Source organism: Rhinoderma darwinii, chromosome 1 (assembly GCF_050947455.1).
Source record: "Rhinoderma darwinii isolate aRhiDar2 chromosome 1, aRhiDar2.hap1, whole genome shotgun sequence".
Taxonomy (NCBI): domain Eukaryota; kingdom Metazoa; phylum Chordata; class Amphibia; order Anura; family Rhinodermatidae; genus Rhinoderma; species Rhinoderma darwinii.
The window spans coordinates 315,907,337-315,934,341 of NC_134687.1; the positions used below are offsets into that span (position 1 = coordinate 315,907,337).

Below are 27,005 nucleotides of genomic sequence, written 5' to 3' on the forward strand. Positions count from 1 at the left end.
TGAGGGGTTTTTAAAATAGGGTGTTTTATCGGGGTTTCTAATACATAGGCCCCTCAAAGCCACTTCACAACTGAACAGGTACCTTAAAAAAAAAATGCTTTTGAAATTTACTTTAAAATATGAGAAATTGCTGTTTATGTTCTAAGCCTTGTAACGTCCAAGAAAAATAAAAGAATGTTCAAAAAACAATGCCAATCTAAAGTAGACATATGGGAAATGTGAAGTAGTAACTATTTTGGGTGGTATTACCATCTGTTTTACAAGCAGATGCATTTAAATTCAGAAAAGTTCTATTTTTTCAAAATTTTCTCTACATTTTGCAATTTTTCACAAATAAACACTGAATATATCGACCCACAATGTCTCATGAGATAACAGTCTCAGAATCGCTTGGATAGGTTTAAGCATTCCTTAAGTTATTACCACATAAAGTGAAATATGTCAGATTTCAAAAATGGGCTCTGAGCCTTAAGGCCAAAACAAGGCTGCGTCCTTAAGGGGTTAAGACTAGCACCTTAAAGATTCAGATATCCGCACTAAGTTCATTCTTTGATTTCAAATTGGTGGAACACACCTGGGTTAGGAGATTCCGGATAACAGCCTCCTCTAGACTTAAACCCCAGATTAGATCCTCAATTCCTCTTGGGACTTAAATATTGTTCTCCAGGCCATGACAAATCTACCGTTCGAACCACTAGACTCCATTACCATAAACATGCTGACACTCAAAATTAAGTTCTTGTTAGTCATTACATCGACCCGTAGAGTAAGTGAGATTCAGGCCCTCTCTGCTTTTCCTCCATATACTCTACTATTAGATGACAGGGTCATCTTAAAAACCATACTGGGGTTTCTTCCTAAAGTGGTCTGTCCGTTTTATCTAGACCAAGAGATTGTTCTTCCCTCTTTTTGTAATTCCCTGAAAAATCCGATGGAACAGCGGTTTAACTGCCTGGACGTAAGGAGGGGCCTAGTCCAATACCTAGAAATCTCTAAAGATTTAAGAACCTCAGAAAATTTGTTTGTCCAGTTCCTGGGTCCCAACAAGGGTTCGGCAGCCTGTAGATCCACTATAGCAAGATGGATTAAACAGGCTATACATTTAGCCTATGTAAGTCAGAATCTCCAGCCTCCAGAGTTCTTTGGAGTCCACTCCACCAGGACTGTGTCCCCTTCCTGGGCTGAGAGAGCTGAGGCATCCTTAGATCAGATATGCAAGGCTGCTACATGGTGCACTCCTCCCACCTTCCTCTAGCATTACCGATTACAACTGCATACAGCCTCTGACTTGGCATTTGGTAGAAAGGTACTACAAGCTGTGGTCCCACCCTAAATTTTGACTTCTATTGTACATCTCCAGGGGTGCTGTCATAGATGAAAGGGTAAAATATTAATGACTTACTGGTAATCGGTTTTTCATGAACCTATGACAGCACTCCTCTGTTACCCTCCCTAATTCTTGTAGTGCATATAGTCCTCATAAGGTTGAGTGGCAACATGAATACAAAAGGATTCCTTGTAAATACTGTATATATGAAGGTGTGAGGTAATTCCACTTGGGAAGCGAAAAAAATAAAATTTAAATATAAATAAATAAATCAATATATAAAATAAACGAAACTAATTCTCATCCTGAGTTCTTCCTAAGACTGGGTGTGTGGAGAGTTGTGTCCTTTTTTTATATCATCAGGCTTCCTGTCCAGCGAATGGGATGTCTCTCCTGGGGTGCTGTTATAGGTTCATGAAAAACCGATTACCGGTAAGTAATCAATCTTTTTGGCTTCTTTGCCAGTACTTTCAAAAGGCCGTGTATCTCTGACGCATCTGCTGATTCTGTCGGGCTTTATGCCAGAACAACTGCTCTTTCAAATTCAGCTAAGAGAGCTATCTGACTTCGTAACTGGGCAGGAGACGCTGGGTCCACGTCCAGATTATGCTTCTTATCCTTACTTTACTGGTAATTCTATCATTTGATCCTGTATCCTCCACGACAGCACTGGGTTTTCTCCAACCCAATACTGTAAACTGTTGCAAAGAATAATAAAAATTCTTTGGCATGTATATTATCATGTGTCTCAGGTATTAACTGGAAAGGGTAATGATGATGGGATTTAACCCCTTAAGGACACCGCCTGTTTTCGCCTATTGGACCAGGCCAGTTTTTTTTCAAATCTGACGTGTCACTTTATGTGATAATAACTTTGGAATGCTTTTATTTTTCCAGGAGATTGTTTTCTTATGACACATTGTACTTTAAGTTAGTGGTAAAATTTGGTCGATACATTCAGTGTTTGTTTGGGAAAACACCTGAATTTACAGAAATTTTAAAAAATTGGCTTTTTTCTACATTTTTAATGTATCTTCTTAAAAAACAGATAGTAATTCCACACAAAATAGTTACTAGTTAACCTTTCCCATATGTCTACTTTATGTTGGCAATGTTTTAAACTGCTGTTTGGATACACGGCAGGGCTCAGAAAGGCAGGAGCGCTATTTGGCATGCAGATTTTGCTGGCTCCGTTTTTGGGCGCCATGTTGCTTTTGCAAAACCCTGAGGTACCTGAGTACAGTGGAAGCCTCCAGGAAGTGACCCCATTTTAGAAACGACTGCTCTCAAGGCATTTATCATTTGCCTGGATATATGACAGGGCTCAGAAGTAAAGAGCAACATGCATGACGCGATTGTGGGGGCGCCGATGGTTGGTATCGCAGCCGTTGGCCTAACAATGGCCTCCTTGTCTGCCAAGTGCGGAAACATGTTAGGACCCGCCTCCTGCAGGTCCTAATAGGCTTGGTGACAGTGTCACAATGACAGCTCTAATACATTGCACTTTGTAGGTAGTGCAGCATATTAGTATAACGATCAGCGTTGCAGACCTTCAAGTCCTCTAGTGGGACAAAAAAAAGTTTCAAGTAAAAAAAAAAAATAAAATTGACTTTTTTCCCATAATAAGTCTTTTATAATGACCCAAACTATAAAATTATTATGTAATTTATCCCACATGGTGAACGCCGTAATAAATAAATATGAAAAAACAACACCAGAATTGCTGTTTTTAGGTCACATCTCCTCCCAAAAAATGGAATAAAAAGTGATCAAAAAGTTACATTTAACCCAAAATAGTACCAATAAGAATGACAGCCCGTCACGCATAAAAAAGTCCTGATACAGCTTTGTTGACGCGAAAGTAAAAAAGTTATTGCTCTTATCGCCGTAATTGTATACTCACAGAATAAAGTTAACATGTAATTTATGGAGCATGGTGAATGCCGAAAAAAAAAACAATAAAAAACAATTCTGGGACTTCCGGTTCCGGCACTGGTATGTGAAGACGTGTGTGACATCGCTCCCGCTCCTCCAGACCTTACAAAGCTGTTTCCGCCTGCAAATATCTCCTCAGTTTTGGCTGTGGTGGAGAGGATCTGACTTATAACCGACTGGCGTTACCTATATGGAGAGTTATTTGCTAAGGAGCAGCAAAAAAACTGATTTTGAGGATATGGGAGAGGACGCTATGGAGGAACAGCCGCCTAAGATGGCGCCGTTGGAAGATCGACGGGACAGTAACGACACGTCATCTCCGCTTCCCTCCCAACAACTTCTTACCTTATAGGACACATTGGATTATAAGTTATTGGCCAAAGCAGTGGCCGACCTCATTGCTCTGGATTTATCCAGTACTCTGGTGATGACAGTGCAATCCACCCTGAATCGCTTACAAGAGAATATTACTCAACACGAGGGCCGCTTAAATGAAGCTCAGCAGAGGATATCTAATACTGAGGATGAGTTGGTTGCGGTGGTGTCCCAGACCAGCGATCTGCATCAGACTGTTCGACAGCTCTATGAGCGCATCGAGAATCTTGAGAATAGGTCCCGCCGGAATAATTTGAGATTGGTCGGCCTGCCAGAGACCATACCAGTAAAAGCCCTCAGAAAATTGTGTGAGTGTGATTTGCCACAGGCTTTGGGCTTATCAGGGCTCAAACGGGTAGAACGTGCACACAGAGTGGGCCCGCCTAAACCGCCTGCATCTGAATCACACACTGGCAATACTGACCGACCCCGACAAGTGATAATGCGATATTTGGATTTTGTGGATAAAGAGGACATCCTCCATGCTTACCGTAATCGGAAAGATCCACTCACCTTTCAAGGTGCACGTATACTTATTTTCTGGTATTATTCAGCAGATGTTACCAGACAGCGTCTGGCTTTTAGTGCCACGTGTTCATTGTTGTTTCGGAAGAACATTAGTTTTCAGCTCATGTATCCTGCTATTCTTCGGATCAAGCATACAGATGGAACTTTTCAGACTTTCAGAGATCCGGCGGCAGCGGAACGCTTCTTTGCTTCGGAGTCCTCACCTACAACATCGGTGATTTCAGACGTTGGGACATCCATCTCCTCTCCTAAATGCCGGTCCCATTTGCTGGCCCAGTCGCCCCGTAGCACTTCTTCTCTGACCGACTCTAAGGGGTCAGCATCTAGTCCAAAATCACACCGCACTATGCATCGAGGATTCCAGGGTGGAGCGCGGCTACCAGATTGAGGACTTTAACTGAGTGAGATGGGTCCTTGTTGCGGTACTTGTGTTCACCTGGCTAAACTTACCAGATTGTCAGAATTGGCTTTAACAATGGGGGAGGGAAGGGCATGAGACTGTTCTCTTAAATGTCATGCTCTGGGGAATATCTTACTGGTTGTTCCTCCCATCTTTAGCTATACAATATGGAGGGAAGGTGATGTGTAACGTTGAGTACCAGATTTATGGGAGTCCTATCGGAAAGATCCACTCACCTTTCAAGGTGCACGTATAGTTATTGTTGTGTACAATTGTTATTTGTTGTTATGCACTATTTAACTTTGTCCGCTGTGCCTCTTAATGCATTACTGCTCATTGGAAACTATTATTGCAATTTCTGTTTGAAGTTAATCTCCCGGGATATCCTATATAGCTGTCATAATTTTGGTCCTTTGACTGAGATTAGTGCCCTCGTATTTGTGACATATTCAGTTGATCATATTTATAGTACATTTGTGACATTAAAATCGTCACTTGGAATGTTAAGGGGCTTAGGTCCCCGGCAAAACGCATGAATTTGAAAAGACTCAAGGTAGATATCGCTTTGCTGCAGGAGACCCATCTACTTAAAGATGATTTTTCACGTATGCTTAAACTTTGGGTGGGGGAAGTTTATGGCTCTCCTGCAGTAGAGCGTAAAGCAGGGGTTCTGGTACTGGTTCGTAAAGCCTTTCCTCATACGATTACTGATGTAGTTACGGATGATGAAGGTCGGATGATACATCTCCAGCTAACATAGCCCACAGGGTACAATAAGTCTGTATAATGTGTATGTCCCGAATAGTTCGCAAAGATCTTTCTACAATAAGTTCCGTGACACTTTGCTACTTGATTAATTTCCGGATATAGTAGTGGGAGGTGATTTCAATGGGGTGGTGTCACAATATGAAGATAGACCGTTCAGACAGGTTGTAGATCTTACGGCCCCTGCTTCTAACTCTCACTTGGCTGGTCTCTTGTCGGTTGCCCCGTTGATTGATGGTTGGAGACATGTTCATCCTAGTAACCGGGAGTATACTCATTTTTCTCCCCCCCACTCTTCTTGGTCGCGTATAGACTATGTTTTACTTAGCCGTGCATTACTTTCTAAGGTCAAAGAGGCCTCTATTGAAGACCTAGTTATTTCGGATCACACACCCATCTTAATAGACTTGCTTGATACATACCCTAAAGGAGACGCTTACCTGTGGCGTTTTCCATCCTTTTTGACCAATGATGAAGGCTTCCCGACACTCTTGAGAGGTTGGTGGCTTGAATATGGGGCTACAAATGGGGAACATGTGTCCGATCCCCAGTTATTTTGGAATACGGCGAAGGCAGTTTTGAGAGGGCGCATTATAGCTCATGTCAGCAAACTTAAAAAGTTGTATGGTTGCAATACGAAACGACGAGTGCCACTTTACGACAGGCATATACCGACTTTCTTTTGACTCAGACCCCTCTCTCTAAAACAAAATGGATCTCAGCCAGGGGAGATTTTGATGTATTGGCCGAGCGATGTGAGGACTTTATTAGGACCCAGCAGGAAGTAGTTTGTAGACGATTTGGTGATAAACCTAGTAAATTGTTAGCGAATTTAGCTAGAGGAAAGAGACCTTTTCATTGTATTCAACGACTGAGATCCCCTGGGGGAGACATTACAGAAGACCCAAAGTCCATCAATACATTGCTGGGGGACTATTACGCTTCTTTGTATCGAGATGATCCAGGGGAGATGCCTGATGGTGTAGAATTTTTGCAAAATGTCTCTCTACCTCCAGTTTCTGAAGAACAACTTACTGCTCTCAATGCACTAATAACTGCGGAGGAGGTGCAGAGCGTAATTATGGCCCTGCCCTCGGGTAAATCCCCAGGCCCTGATGGTTATCCAGGCGAGTTTTATAAAGTCCTGAAGATGCAAGTGGCACCCGTTTTAACTAGCCTGTTTAATAATGTGTTGTCAGGACGAGATCGGGCTTTTCAAACTAATTTAGCCTACATCAAGCTAATGCCTAAGGAGGGTCAAGATCTTGATTGTCCCTCTTCTTATCGGCCGATTTCGCTGATTGATCAGGACCTCAACATTCTGGCCAAGCTCATGGCAAACCGTTTGGCTCTGATCTTGCCCTCACTGATTGGCCCATCGCAGGTGGGTTTCGTGAAAGGCCGTTCGGCTGTGACTAATCTCCATAGAGTTGTTTTGGCAATGGATGTGGTTGGGGATGGCCTAGGGGGAGAGACGCCTGCCCTGATCACCCTAGATGCAGAGAAAGCTTTTGATAATTTGAGATGGGGTTGGTTAGGTCAGGTGTTGGATGCTATGGGTTTTCAGGGGGCTTTTAGAAGGTTTCTAGGAGTTCTTTACATGCAACCTAAGGCTAGTGTGCACACGCCTGGATTTGTCTCCCCGCCCTTTCCTTTGCTAAAGGGGACGAGGCAGGGATGTCCGTTGTCCCCTTTATTATTTGATTTGGCTTTAGAGCCTTTGGCCCGGTCTCTGGATATGGACCAGATTTTTAAGGGTATTCCGATTGGTGGCGCTACACTGAGACTGGCCCCCTTTGCGGATGATATCCTATTATTTATGGCTAATCCGGGCTCGGAGCTGCCTAAGGTACTAGATGTCATTTTGGACTTTGGTGTTTTTTCGGGATTTAAATTAAATGTCTCAAAGTGTGAGGCCCTGTTTTTGGGAACCAAGGACCCACAGGGGGGGTTACCCACTCATCTGTACAATATTCCTGTAGCTAAACGCTCTATTAAAAACCTGGGTATCCATATTGGGCGCACCTCAGACTCCCTATATCATTTGAATTATCTCCCCTTATTTACGAAAATTCTGCATGACTTGAAAAGGTGGCATGGTTTACCACTCTCCTTGTTGGGAAGAAACCACCTTCTTAAGATGATGTGCTTTTCTAAATTATTGTACCCATTACAAACCCTACCTCTTCTTTTGAAACATATAGATGTATCAAAGTTACATTCGGCTTTTGTCATTTTTTTTTGGAAAGGGAGGAGGCCTCGAATTCGTCTGGATAAGCTTATGGCTACTAAGGAGCGGGGTAGTATTAATTTGCCTAATATACGGGGGATACAATTTGGCTTGTTTAGCCCGACATGTAATAGATTGAGTTGCGCGGACTAGTTATCATTCTGATCTTGAATCGCATTTTTGTGCACTATGGGACCTCTGCACGCTTCTCCACTCGTCCCTTTCAGCCATGCCTAGGTCCATAAAGCAATCTGTGATATGTAGGGATACTTTCATGGCTTGGCGGGTTATGAGACGGAGCTATGGTTTATCCTTTCGAATTTCCAAGTATCTTCCCCTATGGAATCATCCGGAATTTGTTCAAGGTAGAGACAGTAGTCTTTTTGCAGAATGGAGGACGAGGGGTATTCTTAGAGTGGAACATCTGCTTCATGACACGGATCCGAGATGGCTTACTGGGCAAGAGTTGATAGATAAATTCGGGCTGAGGCCTTTTCAACGTATTCAAAATGCTCAGGTCCAACATTTCTTCGGGAATGCACTACGTGATGTTAGTCGAGAAGTGATCACGAATGATATGGATCAAGCTATTTTTCAGGATACTGGAAGGATGTCTATCTCTCATATATATGGTAAAATTAGGGACAGCTTGATTGTTATTCCGCCGGAACAATTCTTTACAAAATGGGAAGAACAACTTTTGAGATAGTGACATAAGGGATAAAATCCTGATAGGTTGGGGTTCAGTTCGGAAACATGTGGTGAGGGAGGTGTGGAGGGATACTCAGTTTCGTATAATGCATAGGGCGATCTTTGGTTTTAACCTACCACCGAGTCCTGCCATGCCTGATCGCCTGGTGGACTGTCCAAATGTCATATTAGTAGAACAGACCTATTCCACGGTTTATGGCAATGTTCCGCAATTCAGCCCTTGTGGTCTCGGATCCGTGACATGATGGATACACTGTGGCGATTGTCTTTGCCAATGTCTCCTGTCCTTTTCCTCTTCCACTATTGGGAGGAAGAGATGGATGGTGGCAGAGCGGAAGGGAGGCACCTGCCTCAACTGTTTCACCTGATCTGTTTGGTAGTTAAGCGGTTACTGTTACAACACTGGTTGGTATCGACAGTACCGACTATACAAAATGTAATGAACCAATTAAAACAATGTTTGCACATAGAACGATTAGACGCAGAATGTATGAAAACCAAACGCACTAAGAAATTTTTTACAAAGTGGAAAGCATTTCTGGTGAGGCATTTATCTGACTCGGAACTTCAACAGGCAGTGTCTCCCTTCAAATTTGTTAAAAAAAAAAAACAAAAAAACAAGTCCAGAGTTGCTTGTTTTTGGTAATTTCCTCTTCCAAAAAATGAAATAAAATGTGATCAAAAAGTCTCATGTGTCCTGAAATAGTACCAATAAAATCTACAGCTTGTCTTGCAAAAAACAAGTCCTCACATAGCTCTATCAACCAAAAAATCTAAAAGTTATGGAACTAGTAAGGCCTTATTCACACGACCGTGATTTTCACGCGAGTCGTACGGACCAATGTTAGGCAATGGGGACGTTCAGACTGTCCGTGATTTTCACGCAGCGTGTATCCACTGCGTAAAGCCCACGACATGTCCTATACTTGGCCGTTTTTTCACGCATCACGCACCCATTGAAGTCAATGGTTGCGTGAAAATCGCGCATGGCACACGGAAGCACTTCCGTGCGCCGCGCGTAATTCGCGCTACAGTTGTAAAATAAATGAATGAAAACATAAAAGCACCTCCTGCTTTTATGTTTGTAATCATAAAAACAGTGTCATAACGATGCCATATGCGCGAAAATCACGCAGGCACGCACCAAATACTGATGCCACACAGAACTGTAGCAGCTTTTTTGTGCGCGCAATACACACACGCTCGTGTGAATAAGGCCTAACGCGGTGATGAAAAAACATTCCGATGTGCAGGCCGGAGGGGAACATTCCTTCGGTTTCAAGGCCCTGGTATTTAGGAAGGGACATAGCACATCTGCTGGAAGCGAGGGTGCCCGTATTATAGCAGGGCAACACTTTCACAGCAAAATTTTCCCAAACCAAAATGGAGGAAAAGTCCCAACAAGGTGCAGAGTGTTACAAAAGGTGGATAAGAATGGACACCGTTTATCAGTGCGACACTGGCCTGCGCATAACGGATTGCTTCACATCGTACAACACATCTAGGGATAATTGTATTATTTACCCTATTTTTATACTCTCTTATTATGCCCTGATGTACTCTGCACAGATTACATACAGTGAAGGAAATAAGTATTTGATCCCTTGCTGATTTTGTAAGTGTGCCCACTGTCAAAGACATGAACAGTCTAGAATTTTTAGGCTAGGTTAATTTTACCAGTGAGAGATAGATTATATTAAAAAAAAAGAAAATCACATTGTCAAAATTATATATATTTATTTGCATTGTGCACAGAGAAATAAGTATTTGTTCCCCTACCAACCATTAAGAGTTCAGCCTCCTCTAGACCAGTTACACGCTCCAAATCAACTTGGTGCCTGCATTAAAGACAGCTGTCTTAAATGGTCACCTGTATAAAAGACTCCTGTCCTCAGACTCAATTAATCAGTCTGACTCTAACCTCTACAACCTCTACAGCAAGACCAAAGAGCTTTCTAAGGATGTCAGGGACAAGATCATAGACCTGCACAAGGCTGGAATGGGCTACAAAACCATAAGTAAGACGCTGGGTGAGAAGGAGACAACTGTTGGTGCAATAGTAAGAAAATGGAAGACATACAAAATGACTGTCAATCGACATCGATCTGGGGCTCCATGCAAAATATCACCTCGTGGGGTATCCTTGATCCTGAGGAAGGTGAGAGCTCAGCCGAGAACTACACGGGGGGAACTTGTTAATGATCTCAAGGAAGCTGGGACCACAGTCACCAAGAAAACCATTGGTAACACATTACGCCGTAATGGATTAAAATCCTGCAGTGCCCGCAAGGTCCCCCTGCTCAAGAAGGCACATGTACAGGCCCATCTGAAGTTTGCAAATGAACATCTGGATGATTCTGAGAGTGATTGGGAGAAGGTGCTGTGGTCAGATGAGACTAAAATTTAGCTTTTGGCATTAACTCAACTCGCCGTGTTTGAAGGAAGAGAAATGCTGCTCATGACCCAAAGAACACCGTCCCCACTGTCAAGCATGGAGGTGGAAACATTATGTTTTGGGGGTATTTCTCTGCTAAGGGCACAGGACTACTTCACCGCATCAATGGGAGAATGGATGGAGCCATGTACCGTCAAATCCTGAGTGACAACCTCCTTCCCTCCACCAGGACATTAAAAATGGCTCATGGCTGGGTCTTCCAGCACGACAATGCAGCCAAGGCAACAAAGGAGTGGCTCAAAAAGAAGCACATTAAGGTCATGGAGTGGCCTAGCCAGTCTCCAGACCTTAATCCCATCGAAAACTTATGGAGGGAGCTGAAGATCCGAGTTGCCAAGTGACAGCCTCGAAATCTTAATGATTTACAGATGATCTGAAAAGAGGAGTGGGCCAAAATTCCATCTAACATGTGTGCAAACCTCATCATCAACTACAAAAAACGTCTGACTGCGGTGCTTGCTAACAAGGGTTTTGCCACTAAGTATTAAGTCTTGTTTGCCAAAGGGATCAAATACTTATTTCTCTGTGCACAATGCAAAGAAATATATATAATTTTGACAATGTGATTTTCTGTTTTTTTTTTAAAATATAATCTATATCTCACTGGTAAAATTAACCTATACTAAAAATTCTAGACTGTTCATGTCTTTGATAGTGGGCAAACTTACAAAATCAGCAAGGGATCAAATACTTATTTCCTTCACTGTATGCCCCCACATTATAAACTGAAATACCAGTAATACTCAAACAAAACTACTACCAAGCAAAATCCACGCTTCAAATGGCGCTCCTTTCCTTCTAAGCCCTACAGTTTGCTCAAACAGCAGTTTACGTCCACATGTATGGCATTGCCATACCCGGGAGAACCCGCTTAACAGTTTGAGGTAAGATTCTCCAGTGGCACAAGCTGGGCACAAGCTGGGCACAACATACTGTGCACTGAATCGGCATATCAGTGGAAAAATTGCAATTTTCGCTTTGCATCATCCAAGGCTTATTAATTTCTGAAAAACACCTGTGGGGTCTAAATTCTCATTATACTCCTCGATAAATGCCTTTAGGGGTGTAGTTTCTAAAATGGGGTCACTTTTTTTTTGGTACATCAGGTGTTTTGCAAATGCGACATTGCCTCCGCAAACCATTCCAGCATAATCCACGCTCCAAAAGGAAAATACCACTCCTTTACTTCTGAACCCTTCCATATGTCCAAACAGCAGTTTATAACCACATATGGGGTATTGCCATACTCAAGAGACAAATGCTGGGGTGATTTTTCTTCTTTATTCCTTGCGAAAATGTTGATCTAAATCTACATCTTAATTTTCATTTTCACAGCTTAATTCTAATTTATCCAGCAAAAAACCTTTGAGGTCAAAATTCTCACTATACCCCTAGATGAATTCCTCAAGGGGTGTGGTTTCCCAAATGGAGTCACTTTTGGGGTGTTTACACTGTACTTGTACTACAGGCCCTCTGCAAATGCGACATGGCGCCCAGAATCCAATCCAGCAATATCTACATTCCAAAAGCCAAATGGCGCTACTTCCATTCTGAGGCCTGCCGTGTATCCAAACAGCAGTTTATGACCACATATGGTGTATTGCCACACTCGTGGGAAATTGCTTTATGAATGTTGAGGTGCTTTTTCTCCTTTATTCTTTGTGAAATTGAAACATTTTGAACCAAACTACATCTTAGTGGAAAAAAATAAATTTTTCATTTTCGCTGCCCAATGCTAATCAATTCAGAAAAAAACTTGTGGGGTCAAAATGCTTACTATACCACTAGATGAATTCCTCAAGGGGTATTGTTTCCCAAATGGGGTCGCTTTTTAGGGGTTTCCACTGTATTGGTAGCTCAGGAGCTCTGCAAATGTGACATGGCAACCAGAAACCAACCCAGCAAAATCTGCGCTCCAAAAGTCAAATGGCGCTCCTTCCCTTCTGAACACTACCGTGTGTCCAAACAGCAGCTTTTGACCACATATGTGGTATTTCCGTACTCGGGAGAAGTAGATTTACAGATGTTGGGGTGCTTTTTCTCCTTCATTTTCATGGTCCAATTCTAATAAAATCTATGAAACACCTGTAGTCAAAATGCTCACTACACCCCTATATGAATTCCTTGGGGTGTAGGTTCCAAAATTGTGTCTTTTTGTGGGTTTTTCCTATGTTTTGGCACACGACCTCTTCAAACCTGGCATGGTGCCTAATATATATTCTAATAAGAAGGCCCCAAAATCTACAAAGTGCTCCTTCATTACTGATGCCTGTGTTGCAGTCAAGTAGCACACTAGGGCCACATATCAGATATTTCTAAAAACTTCAGAATCAGGGTAATAAATATTGAGTTGTTTCTCTGTTAACACTTGCTGTGTTACAGAAAAAACAGATTAAAATTGAATATCTGTAAAAAAAAATAACATTTTGAAATTTCACCTTTAGGGTATGTTCACACGGCAGCGTCCGTTACGGCTGAAATTACGGTGCTGTTTTCAGGAGAAAACAGCACCGTAATTTCAGCCGTAATGGCATGTGCAGGCGTCTTTCGCTGCGCTCATTACGGACGTAATTGGAGCTGTTTTTCCATGGAGTCCATGGAAAACGGCTCCATTTACGTCTGAAGAAGTGACATGCACTTCTTTGACGTGGGCGCCTTTTTTACGCGCCGCCTTTTTACAGCGGCGCATAAAAAAAATGCCCGTCGGCACAGAACATCGTAAGACCCATTATAATGAATGGGCAGATGTTTGCCGACGCTTTTGAGACGCATTTTCGGACGTAATTCGGGGCTAAAACGCCCGAATTACGTCCGTAAATAGTGTGTGTGAACCCAGCCTTACTTTGCTTTTATTCTTGTGAAACATCTAAGGGGTTTTGAATACTTTGAGGGGTGCAGTTTTCAAAATGGGGTAATTTATGTGGGTTTCTAATATATAGACCCTTCAAAGCCACTTCAGAACTGAACTGGTCCCTAAAAAAATAGGCTTTTAAATTTTTCTTGAAAATGTAAGCAATTGCTGCTAAAGTTCTAATCCTTGTAATGTCCTAGAAAAATAAAAGTATGTTTAAAAAATTATGCCAACATAAAGTAGACATATGGAAAATGTTAACTAGTAACTATTATGTGTGAAATAACTATTTGTCTTAAAAGGAGATACATTTCATTTAAAAAAAAATGCTGATTTTTCCAAATTTTCGCAAAATGTTAGTTTTTTCACAAATAAACACTCAATGTATCGACCAAATTTTACCACTAACATAAAGTACATGGTGTCACGAGAAAACTGTCTCAGAATCGCTTGAATAAGTAAAAGCATTCCAAAGTTATTACCACATAAAGTGACACGTGTCAGATTGGAAATATGGGGCACAGTCAGGATGGTCAAAACTGGCTGCAGTTCGGAAGAGGCTAAATCTACATTCATACTACAGTGAAAAACGCCCAGACGGCCGTTCTTTTGTCCTACTTTCGTCAGTTTTCACGGTCAGCCCGATCCCATAGAAGTCAATGCATCAGTGATTACCGCCCGTTTTTCAGGAAACAATCCTTGTAAAGGCCGGTATAAACTTATCCTGGCCAAGGACTCCCCAGACACAGCGCTACTTTGAGCACTGAGCCCAGGGAAGCACTTGACATTACTGTCCATAAAAGGACAGTGAAGTCAGGACTTTCAACAATAGAATCCCCGGCCAGAGCATCGCAATATCTCTGGCTGAGGACTCCGGTCTTGTAGATAGCACCCCTCCATGTAGATAGCACCCCCCTGCCTGAAGATAGCAACCCCCCTATCTCTTGTAGATAGCGACACTGTAGCTCCGTGTAGGAGCAGAATCCCCGCTCTGGCAATATATGGACAGAGTCGACCAGGGCTCCATCTATGAGCAGAATCCCCAGCCAGAGGGATTCCGCTTCTACAGTGAGCTACAGTGGCTCTATCTACAGGGGAGGGGGGTGGTGTCTACAAGGCGGGTGCTACCTACAGGGGGTGTGCTATCTACAGGGGGGTTCTATCTACAGTGGGGTGGTGCTATATGGGGGGTGTGACACTATCTACATGGGCACTGTGGCACTATCTACCGGGGATGCTGTGGCGCTATCTACATGGTCACTGTGGCACTATTTGGGCTCTGTGGCACTATCTGCAATGGACACTGTGGCACTTTGTGGGCACTGGCACTTTATATGTGGGCACTATGTCCCCTTATATGTAGGCACTGTGGTACTATGTGGGCACTATCTATAGTGGGCACTATATATGTGGGCACTGGCCCTATGGTGGCATTATCTACAGTGGGCACTGTGGCACTATCTACAGGGACATTGCAGGTCTATCCTTTTTTTTTTTAACGGCCATGAAAAACAGATGACTAACGGCCATTAAAAACGGACAGACGGACTGGAAATGGATGAAAATTTAGAGACACACTGATTCAAAATAGCCATGAAAAATTGACAGTTGATTTTTTTCAGTGTCGTGTGAATGTAGCCTACAGATACTGCTTGTATTTACATCCGTTATTGTTTTTATTGTGTTACATTGCTCAGTGTGTGTCCATGATTTTCCTCAGTATTTTCTCCTATATTGCAGATGCAAATATGGGCATAAATATGGATGAAACCAAGAGGCTGTGTATCTCTATGGGAGAATATGGGCTGAATATAGACATTAAAGGGAATGTGTCGCTAGAATTTTTATTTTATTTTTTTCCGTTAAACAATTAGTATTTGAGTGATTACACATTGTTTAAATTTTTTTAATTTTTTCACAAGTCAGGAAATATTATAAATTATATTCTAATTTATAACATTTCCATGTGCTGGGCACTAGAGGGAGCAGTTCCCAAAATTGCAGCATGGTCACTGTGGTAAAGCAACCTCATTGATTTATGCTGCAAATTTGGGGTGGACACTCTCTCCTCTAGTGTCCTCATACAATCACCCCTCCCTTCTTCTGGCTAGTGCGAGGAGAAGGAAGGGTTTGAATCTTCAAACCTCCTACACTGTGTGCCGCCATTTTCTGAGCGACTGCACAGTGTAGGAGGATTAGATACAGGGCTCAGCAGACAGTATCACATGAACATAATACACACATCACATACACGAACATAAATTACCTGCCGCCGCCGCCTCCACTGGTCTATTCCTTGCACCTGAACATATGGCCGGAAGCCACGGCCAGAAGTCGTCATCTTACTGTCCGGAAGCGGCTACCGGTCCACATGAAAATGGCGCCGGATTTCGCTCTGTGAACGAGCTTCGTTTTGGTCTGTGTGGGAGCGGCGCATGCGCCGTTCCCACACAGACGGCGTACACTTCTGAGAATGGAACGGCTGCCGTTCGCATTCTCTATGGGGTTGTATGTGCCGTATACCATCTCTGTATGTGTCGTTAATTGACACATGCAGAGATGAAAAAAAATGGCAGCCCCCATAGAGAAGTCAAAGTTTGAACACAGTAAAAATTAGAATGTGACAACACTAATAAATAAAATTTGTGTTTATATTTTATTAAAAGCAATATAATAATAAAAAAAAAAAAAAATCATGACACCTTCCCTTTAAGGGAACATGCTGTTTATTATTTAATTCAAAGAGCTTTTTGTCAGAATTTTCAGACTTAGAACTAATGTTGCTTTATAAAATAATCTTGTGGCAGTGTTCAATTGGATAATTAATAAATTTTTTCAGTTCCCCATTAGGCAGCTTTTCAGAAATTTTTACTTAGGAGAGAATCTAAGGAATTTGCCTATCTCTAAATGAGTCTAAATGAGCTCCAGTAAACGCTTTGACCACTCATGTTCATTTTTGCTCAGCAGTGAATGTGAAGTGACATGGCAAATCAGCTGTCAGCTTGTAGGGCAAGCTGCTAAATTATGAATTCTAGGAGGCCAGGTGCAGACACCCCTAGTTGAATTTTTATGAGTAGCCGTTTTAATTTAGAAAATGACTCTCACATAGTGCAGAATATATTTGTAATATCTCAGAAAATATTTGTACTTACCATACAATAATGGTGACAGGTAAACAAACAGCCATGTGAGTAGCTGCTTTGAGTGGGACTGTAATAAATTAATATCCCTTTAACCCCTTCAGGACCCAGCCATTTTTTGGATTTTCCTTTTCATTTCTTCCTGCCCACCTACCAAAAGACATAACTTTTTAATTTTTCCGTCAATATTGCCATATGAGGGCTTGTTTTTTTGCGGGACGAGTTGTAGTTTTTAACGGTACCATTTGTTGTACCATATAATGTAGTGCGAAATTAGAAAAAAAATCTTTCTGGGGTGGAATAGAAAAAAAACAGCGATTCCTCAATCTTTTGAGTGGTTTTGTTTTTACCGCTTACCATATGGTACAAATGGCATGTTAACTGTATTCCACCAGTCAATACGATTACGGCGATACCAAATTTATATAGTTTTTTTTTATGTTTTACTACTTTTACAAGGAATAAACGAATTGTTAAAAATAAAATTTGTGTTGTATTGTCACCACATTCTGAGAGTCATAACTTTTTTTATTTCTCCATTGATTGAGCGGTATAAGGGCTTATTATTGCGGGGTGAGCTGTAGTTTCTATTGCTACATGAGACTTTTTGATAACTTTATTTAATTTTTTGTGAGATATGAAGTGACCAAAAAACGGTGAAAATAGTGACCAAAATAGTGTAATAGTTTGGACTTAGTTTGAACTTTTACAGACGCAGCGATACCAATTTTGTATTTTTTTTGAAACATTTTTTACATCAGAGAAAAAAAATGGGAAAAGGTTCTTTTTTTGAACTTTGAATTTTTTTTTACACTACTAAAAACTTTATTTTACTTTTTTTTTTACACATTTCAATAGTCCCCCTAGGGGACTTGAACCAGCAATAGTTAGATCACTGGTAAAGTATATTATCATTTTTACAGACTCCTGTTATGCCGTGCCAGAGACACGGCTTAACAGGAGATGAAGGAAGGCAGTCCTGGGGGCCTTCATTAGGCCTCTGGGCTGCTATGACAGCAATTGGCGCCCCCCGATCGCTTTGCGGTGGGGCCGATGAGCTGTCAGAGGGGACACCCCTCCTGTTTTGTAACATCTTAGATGCTTTGATCGTGCTTGATCACAGCATCTGAGGGGTTAAACAGCCAGTAACCACGAGATCGCTGTTCCTGGCTGTTAGTCCCGGGTGTCAGCTGTAAAACACAGCTGACACCCGCTGCACACGGAGCGGGCTCAGCGGGTCACCCCTCTCTGAAAATTGCCTCCCCCACCACGACGCAATAGTACGTTGTGGCGCGGGAAGAGGTTAAAGCCAGGATGACACACACACACACACACACACAGTCACAGTCACAGTTTAAATGCAGATTTGGGCTCAGTTCTTTTGAGCCAAACATACGAGTGGACACAAAAGAAAGGAGATGCATCAGTCTTTTCTTTTCTGAGCCAAAAACTGCACCAAAGTTGTAACAAAACTGCATCAAACCTGCAAACAACAGCAAAGCCTTTCTAAAACAAAAGGTAAAGCAGCTCAATCACTTCAAGTATTCAAGTATCCCAAGAACAAGACCGTTCATCTTCATTCAAGGGCAGTAGACTGAGATTGCACAGATACTGCCTGTAAGTACAGAGCCATCTATGCCAACTTGTATAGCACTGTTCCAAGCTTCTAAGCCCTCATCAGTACAAAATATGAAAACTAAGGATCTAAGGTGTATGACTTGAAGGAACCAAGCTTATGTTTAGAAGGAAACCCCAGGAAAATGCAGGACATTTGTGTAATGATCTAAAGAAATGGGAATTAGGGCAGTATATAAATATATGGATTAAAAAGATTCCTTTTCCAGTTGGGTTCATTGTTCTATTATGTTCTATTAACTGCTCTATTATGCATAGTTGAAAAATGACAAAGCAATATGTAAACCAGGTCGAACAGATGACATATTTTCTCCACAGTCAGGTTAGATTATTAGTTCAGTCTACACATTGTGACTGATCCATCCCATAATCGAAGAGCTGGATGCAAAGGTTCAGTAAATCTACAGCGGAAGGTATGCAGATGCTTCACTCCAGATGTGACATCGGAGAATGATAGAACTCCAGATTCATAGTCCAAGAAGACTCCAACTCTTTCTGGAGGTTTAGTAAGATGAATCACTTTCCTTTCTCCTTTGTGGAAGGCCCAATACTCGTGATCATATCTTTTAATGCACCATGAGCCACTGGTCCAACCAAGACGACTCAACTCGGAGTCTCCTTTCCTTTTAATAGATGGGTATGTGATTCCAATCCACCATCCGTTTCCTGCTTGGAGGACGTCTACTTCCCAGTAGTGACTGCCGGAAAAGTACGAGTCTCTGCTCAGAATTTGCATGAGTTTATCAAACCTATGTGGATGGCTAGAATTAAATTTCCCTAACCAACCACACTGCACTGTGAGTAGGTTCTCAGAGAGCCTCAATTTAGGGTGCATTGTGTCCGGATCTAAAGTGGGGGTTCTGGCATCTGCAAAGTAAGTGAATAAAGGTACAGAGTTAAAGAAGATTAAAACATAGATAAGTTCATAAGCACATATAATGTTATAATGTAAGATTGATTGTAAGACTAGGTTCACACTGTGTTCGCCATTACGTTTGGCATAAGCGTTTGAAGTATGTTGACGAATGTAAGCCCCAGTTGTATACAACTACATACTATATGAAATTATAACTACGGCACTCAATCTTCATGTTCCATTGGTAGAGAATTACATTAGCCGATGTTTCGGTCCTTATATTGATGATTACATTTATACATGACACAATGTGATGAATAAATATCCAATGTTTACAGTGCATTATGTAAATGTTGTGTAAATATTGGAATTTTTTTTCAGGGGAACCAAAACGTCAGCTAAAGGCCTGTTCACATCGCAGTCGACTGCGCTATTGAGTCCATCAAAACAACGGAACCCTGTCACAACGGTGACAAACGGAAACCTTTAGCAAAGTTTCTGTCACCATTGAGATCAATGGTGAGGGAACCAGAAGCTAAGGTTTCAGTTTGCTTTTCCGATGAGGGGTTACCCAACGGAAACCTCCAACAGAACCCCTCAACGGAAGGGCAACTCTGATGTGAACACAGCCTAACATAGCTTTCTACTGTTTAATATATGTGCCCAAAAACTTGGATCTACTTTCAAATTTATTATGGAGCATGAAGATAGAGTACTGTGGTTTTATATAATATAACGAAATTTACCTGACTACCTAAACTATAGTGCTTACGATTCGATATTTAACACAGCTGAATTTCATTCACGGTATGTATTTTTTTTTTTTCATAATATTGTATTGAAAGCGTAGTCGACTCTGCTTTTCAATACACTTGAGGCAAAAGTATGCCAATAGGACAGTCTTGACAAACCTTTGGCTAATGATACTCTATTGGCAAGGAAAAAAGGAAAGAGATGGATCCAGCGCTGTGTCCTTGAAATTGTGTTTAAAAACGGAAACTATTTCCAAGTTTTAATGAAAAATGAATAAATATAAAAACAGGTAACATTGTAGATAGATATTCTCAAATAGATCGTAGGATTTGTGGCAGTGTGAGCGGTGCCTACGCGTTTCTGACGCATGCAGCGTCCTTAGTCATGGCTTCTGCTGAGTCACTATAGTCAGTCTGAGAATTTATAGTCAGTCTATTTTTAGTAACCATTAATTGCGGGTCACGGATTAGGGAACTCCCAAAACTCCCTAATCCGTGACCCGCAATTAATGGTTACTAAAAATAGACTGACTATAAATTCTCAGACTGACTATAGTGACTCAGCAGAAGCCATGACTAAGGACGCTGCATGCATCAGAAACGCGTAGGCACCGCTCACACTGCCACAAATCCTACGATCTATTTGAGAATATCTATCTACAATGTTACCTGTTTTTATATTTATTCATTTTTCATTAAAACTTGGAAATAGTTTCCGTTTTTAAACACAATTTCAAGGACACAGCGCTGGATCCATCTCTTTCCTTTTTTCCTTACTTCTTGCGTGTGCCGACACGAGGATCCGTGTGCAAGTCTATACATGCGATAAGGTGAGCTGGAGGAATCCTCCCAAACTTTTTCTATACTCTATTGGCACTTTAGATGTCTTATATGTCGGAAGTATTTATTTCCTGGCGTATACACCAACTGTAGAGCCCAACTGTTGTGTCAATTTAATGAAGTAAATTGTGCTTCTTAGTAGATGGACCACATCCCAATATGCTTCCTAGTAGGTGTCAACAACACAAAAACAATAAGATTTTATACTACATATTTGCCTATGCTTTATTGAATTAGCAGAGAATGTTTACATGTGATCTAAGACTACACATCACTAATCAGTAAATAAAAACATTCTAGTTTACGTCTAGAAACGGAAAATCCAAATCATATCTTCAACTGTGGGTTTGCTACAATGTATCCATGTATCCAGTCTAGGACTGAACTCCTAGCTGATACACTATACTTGCAATTGTAGCGGAAAATCTGGACATAAGAAAGATTTATGCTGTGGTGGTGGTTAGCTCACAGATTTAGGATATTTTTGTGCAATTTTACACAGTTTTTTTGTCTTTCACTGTTTTTTTTTCAAAATGCAGTCTGTTTGTTCCTATACACATTACATTGTTTGCAGGATCCGCTGAAATTAATATAACGTGTATGGCTATCTCTAGAAAATTTCTGGGCATACAATTCCTTATATAATGACTCCAAACCAGCTTCACTTTAACTATTACTTAAAAGGGTATTCACATCTTATAAAGTGATGGAATATCGCTAGAATATGCCATCACGTGATCAGTGGGGTCTTACCGATCCTGAGAATGAAGGAACTGAAGTACTGCTTTAGCGCTGCATCCCCTAAATGTTTTTCCCTGCACCGCGGTGCCCAGCCACTCCCTGGGCCGGGAACTGAAGCACGGCTGCATTCAAGTAAATAGAGCCATGCTATAGTTCCCTGCACAGCCAGATGGCTGGGAGCGCCGCTGTAAAGAAAAAAATAGAAGGGGACGCAGTGCTAAGTCTCAGGATTGGTGGGGATCCCAGAGGTCGGACCCCCATTAATTATAAAGTGATGGCATTACCTAGGTATATACCATTATTTTATAAGATGGGAATAACCCTTTAACACTTCACAACTAAGATGTAAACACACCATACTATAGTGCCCATAGTACTGTTCTTATGCATCAGAAATGTTTATTCTGGAGTTTGCAGTATAATAACTGTAATGGATTTATGAAGTACTTTGCATTACAATGCTGACATCTAGAGTCTAAATAGGAGACATACAAAAATGCTTGAAATGAAATACTGTAATAGCAAACGTAGCAAATGTAGCAAACAGTCACACTTAGGGTATGTGCACATGCAGTGTTTTCAGGTGTATTTTGTGCCGTTTACGCCTCGAAAAACGCCTGAAAAAACGGAAGCAGGGGCGTTTTTTTTTACGCCTCGCTTTCCAAAAACTGCACGTAAAAAGACACCCGCGAAAAAGAAGTGCATGTCACTTCTTGGGACTTTTTGGAGCCGTTTTTCATTGAGTCTATAGAAAAACAGCTCCAAAAACGCAAGTGGCTTAAAAAAACGTCCCTTGAAAACAGCTCCGTATTTTCAGACGTTTTTGATTTTGTGTGTGCACATACACTTATAAGGCTATGAGGTCACATAGACAAATAGTGACAACACAACTCACATTTTAAGAGTGATGACCTACTCCCAGTTGACGCTGTTTTGATTAGTTTTCCTGGATTTTGGGTAGATCTTGAGCTTGTACCATCTACAGAATCTGAATGATGATAAAAAAAAATTGCAAATACATAAAAATATTAATGGTTTTATTATTTTTATTTTACCGGCATTTCTTTACTAAAACTCTATTATCCAGATCAGAGAGGTGCAACAAAACTCCCTCTAGACCCAACCTATCTAAGCATTTCAATGAATGCCATTTAATGTTCAATCTTTTTTGGGTGGATTTTTCATGAGGATAGAGCACCCATTTAAAAAAATTTTTGAGAATTGTAGCAAATGTCCAAACAAGCTGTTCCAGAAAAATAAATAATTACTCACCTTTTGAAATCCCCTGCCACAGTTCCCTGGTCCTCCACTGCTCTCCTGACACGTGACCGCAGCAGTCACTCACTAGCCCCAGTGGTGACGTGAATACACTCAACACATCACCGCTGCGGCCAGTGATTGAGTAAATAGTTTTTTCTTATTTCAACACGTTTACAGCTTGTTTAAAATTGGTTTAGAAGCCTTTTGTCAGTCTGTAGGACTTTATGAATCTTCCTGAAACAGTCTTGTTGCAGGGGACAAAGGGGTAATTTCCTGCTTATCTCTAAGGATTTTGTCTGTTAATCCTCACCCCTTTGCTAAACCCCAAACCTCAAACATTCACCAATCTGTGTGTCCTACAACAGACAGGGCAGAGGGGGGAGGCTCCTGCTGCAACCAGTTGTCTGAAAACCAGACACAGGATTGTGAGGAGAAGGAGAGGGGAAATTGTTGATCTCTTGGGACATATATAAAATAATTCTTTGTATAATTGTCAGTATGTGTACTGTCACCCTCAGCCATTTTTTAAGGCATGAATTAGGTACAACTGGTTAAAGCTTACAAAGGGTCTCGATAGCAGACAAAAGACACAAGCTTTGGTGGAAACGGCAACTATTTACTACTATAAGGGTATGTTCACACGGCCTATTTTCGGCCGTTTTTAGGGCCAAAAAATCGGAAGCAGAACGCCTCCAAACATCTGCCCATTAATTTCAATGGGAAAAACGGCGTTCTATTCTGATGGGCGGTCTTTTGAAAAACGGCCGTGTAACAAAACGGCTGCGAAAAAGAAAGGCAGGTCACTTCTTGGGCCGTTTTTGGAGTCGTTTTTCATAGACTATAGAAAACGGCTCCAAAAGCGGCCGTAAAAAATGCCGCGAAAATCGCGAGTGGCTTAAAAAAACGTCTGAAAATCAGGAGCTGTTTTCCCTTGCGTATGAACATACCCTAAGGGTGTATTCATAGGAAACGGTTTTGTGCTGTTTTATTTGCCCCGACGGCGACAACATTTCGGCAGAACATTCCTGCAGTTTTGGAAAATTGTATCAGATATAGAGGTTTCAAAAACCACACCATTTTTGCAGCGATTTTGCTAGATTCTGGCTTTTTTTGCTGCAATTTTGCAATCATTGCAGCAACAAAAATGCCACACAATTTGTGAATACCTCCATAAACCATCAAAAAATTAAAACCTTAATCAGATAAAAAAACTTTAAAGAGGCTCTGTCACCAGATTATAAGTGCCCTATCCCCTACCTAATCTGATAGGCGCTGTAATGTAGATAACAGCAGTGGTTTTTATTTCATTTTTTAGCAAGTTATGAACAATTTTAGATTTATGCTAATTAGTTTCTTAATGCCCAACTGGGCGTTTTTTTACTTTTTACCAAGTGGGCGTTGTAAAGAGGAGTGTATGACGCCGACCAATCAGCGTCATACACTTCTCTCCATTCATTTCCATCTGTACTCACAGTACAGCGTGATCTCGCGAGATCACGCTGTGCAGCCACATACACCAACAGCAACTTTACCGTAGTGTCTTGAGAGTGAATAGACATTGCCTCCAGCCAGGATGCGATGTCTATTCACACTCCCGACACTTCGGTAAAGTTTCTGTGTGAGTAAGTCCCACAGAAACTTACAGATTCTCCTTCTCGCCCTGCCAGCACATCCCCCGCTTGTCCCACTTTCCTGTTCCACACGAGCTGAAGTAAAAGCTGTAAGTATATTCAGCTCCCACTTCAACCTGCTATAGCTCAGGCTAGTTCGCAGCTAGAGCTGCAATCTAGGTCTTGTTTTAATGCCAAAATTTATGGCCTTTAGTAGCAATGACGTATCAGATATATCGTTGGCTACTAAACTGCCTTCCTGCAAGGACGTTTGAGATATGTCAAGCGAGGACTCAAGCGAGGATCGAAACTCTGGACCAGTAGTTCGTTAAAGACATTTTCTGTTCATTTTAACAGCTGAGAGGTACATCTAAACTTAAAACAGTAGTTGTTCTGTCAATACTTATAATTGAGAAATTTGATTTGTAAAGAGGCTTGGTGGCAGGGTGTAAACATGAAATTAAATGGATTTTGTAAAACCCTCATCAGACAGAGGGGAACAAAAAGTTGTTTAGCCTTAATTCATAAAGATTTGACAAAAAAAGACCATGTATGTTGAAATGGGACCTTGGTGTTTTCTTTGTTTATCGAGACTTGGCAGAAGAAAATGTTAGGCTCTGAAAAATATACGAAAATGTGTTAATCATGTGGAAATTGCGTGGAAGATTCAACTACGTTGGCATTAACCAGAAAAAATTATTTAAATTTAAAATTCGTGCTTTAGGGGCTGCTCACAGGAAAGTACATGTGCTGGAATTATGCCCACAGCAAGTCCCTATGGGATGAAAAATGCAGATTATTCTCCAGTGTAACCATGGGAGACATATGCTATATGGACAAAAGTATTGGGAAATCTACACATTACACCTACAGGAGCTTTTATGACATCCCATTCTAAATCAATAGGCATCAATTTGGAGTTGGTCCTCCCTGTGCAGCTAAAACAGCTTCTACTCTTCTGGGAAGGCTTTCTACGAGATTTTGGAGTCTGTTTGTGGGAATTTTTTCCCATTCATCCAGAAGAGCATTTGTGAGGTCAGACACGATGTTGGACGAGAGGGCCTGGCTCGCAATCTCCGTTGTAGTTCATCCCACTGGTGTTTGATGGGGTTGAGGTCAGGGCTAGGTGCGGACCAGTCAAGTTCTTCTTAACACCAAACTCACCCAACTATGCCTTTATGGACCTTGCCTTCTGCACTGGGGCACAGTCATGCTTAAACAGAAAAGGGTCTTCCCCAAACTGTTCCCACAAAGTTGGAAGCATACAATTTTCCAAAATGTCTTGGTATTCTGAAGCATTAAGATTTCCCTTCACTGGAACTACAGGGCCTAGGACAACCCCTGAAAAACAACCCCTCCTCCACTAAACCCTACAGTTGGCACAATGCAGTCAGGCAGGTAACATTCTCCTGGCATTCGCCAAACCCAAATCCATCAGACTGCCAGATAGAGAAGCATGATTCATCACTCCACAGAACACGTTTCCACTGCTCCAGAGCTCAGTGGCAGCGTGCTTTACACCACTCATCCGACGATTGGCATTGTGCTTGGTGATGTAAGGCTTGCATGCAGCTGCTCGACCATGGAATCTCATGCCATAAATCTCCTGGAACACAGTTTTTGTGCGGATGTTAATGTCAGAGGTTTGGAAATCTGCAGTTACTGAGTCAGCAGAGTGTTGGTGGCTTTTATGCATTATGCGCCTCAACTACTCCACACTGTAACTTTACGTGGTTGCGTAGGAATTGCTGTGGTTTCTAAAGGCTTCCACTTTGCAATAATGCCACTCACAGTTGGTCGTGGAATATCTAGGAGGTAAGAAATTTCACGAACTGACTTGTTACAACGGGGGCATCCTATTACAGTACCACACTGGAATTCAGTGAGCTCTTTAGAACGACCCATTTTTTTTTACAGATGTTTGTAAAGCCAGACTGCATGACTAGGTGCTGGATTTTATATACGTGTGGCAATGGGACTGAATGAAACATCTGAATTCAATGATTAAGAGGTATGTTACAATACTATTGTGCATATAATGTATCACCTAACCCAGAGCTTACTCTGTTGGACATATACTTTAATCAATTGCCCTTAAAGGCAAGATGGGTGGTGTCGAGAATTTCGGCCACAAAATGTTTATTAATTTCTAAGGAATGGAAAGGAAATAGAGGTTCTAGATCCGATGAGGTGGTGAATACAGTGGACATTTTTTATTTACATGAATTTTGTTTAAAAGGTAGCCCTAGATCCCCATATAATTTTTAGATGGACAAATTGGACTAGTAGAACTTTAATAATCCTTAAAGAGTAACTGCACTTTCATCAAACTTTTAATATGTCATAGTGAAATATCAAAAGTTGGCATCGGTGGGGGGTTCGCCGCCATCGCTGAAGCAATTGTGCAAAAGCGCTCAGCTAAGCGGCTTGCACCTTTGGCTGTGATCAACACTCTCTGTCAGGCTGAAGACAGCTCTCATAGAACATCTATGTAAGCCGTCTTCAGGCTGACGAGGAGCAATGATCACAGCCAAAGGTGCAAAACACTCAGCCGAGCGCTTCTACACCTTTGTTTTAGCAACGATGGAGGTTTC

General features: G+C 41.5%; 1 protein-coding gene across 1 annotated transcript in view; it reads right to left on the minus strand.

The window, feature by feature from the left end:
• Positions 1 to 17,624: 17,624 nt before the first annotated feature.
• The window catches only part of TRIM14 (tripartite motif containing 14), a 60,641-nt gene continuing 51,260 nt past the window's right edge, over positions 17,625 to 27,005 (minus strand). The window contains exons 5-6 of the mRNA XM_075825542.1: positions 22,437 to 22,529; positions 17,625 to 19,219 (exon numbers count right to left, since the gene is read on the minus strand). Of these exons, the coding sequence (XP_075681657.1) occupies positions 18,684 to 19,219; positions 22,437 to 22,529 (629 nt within the window). The 3' untranslated portion in view covers positions 17,625 to 18,683. The remainder of the gene's footprint in view (positions 19,220 to 22,436; positions 22,530 to 27,005) is intronic.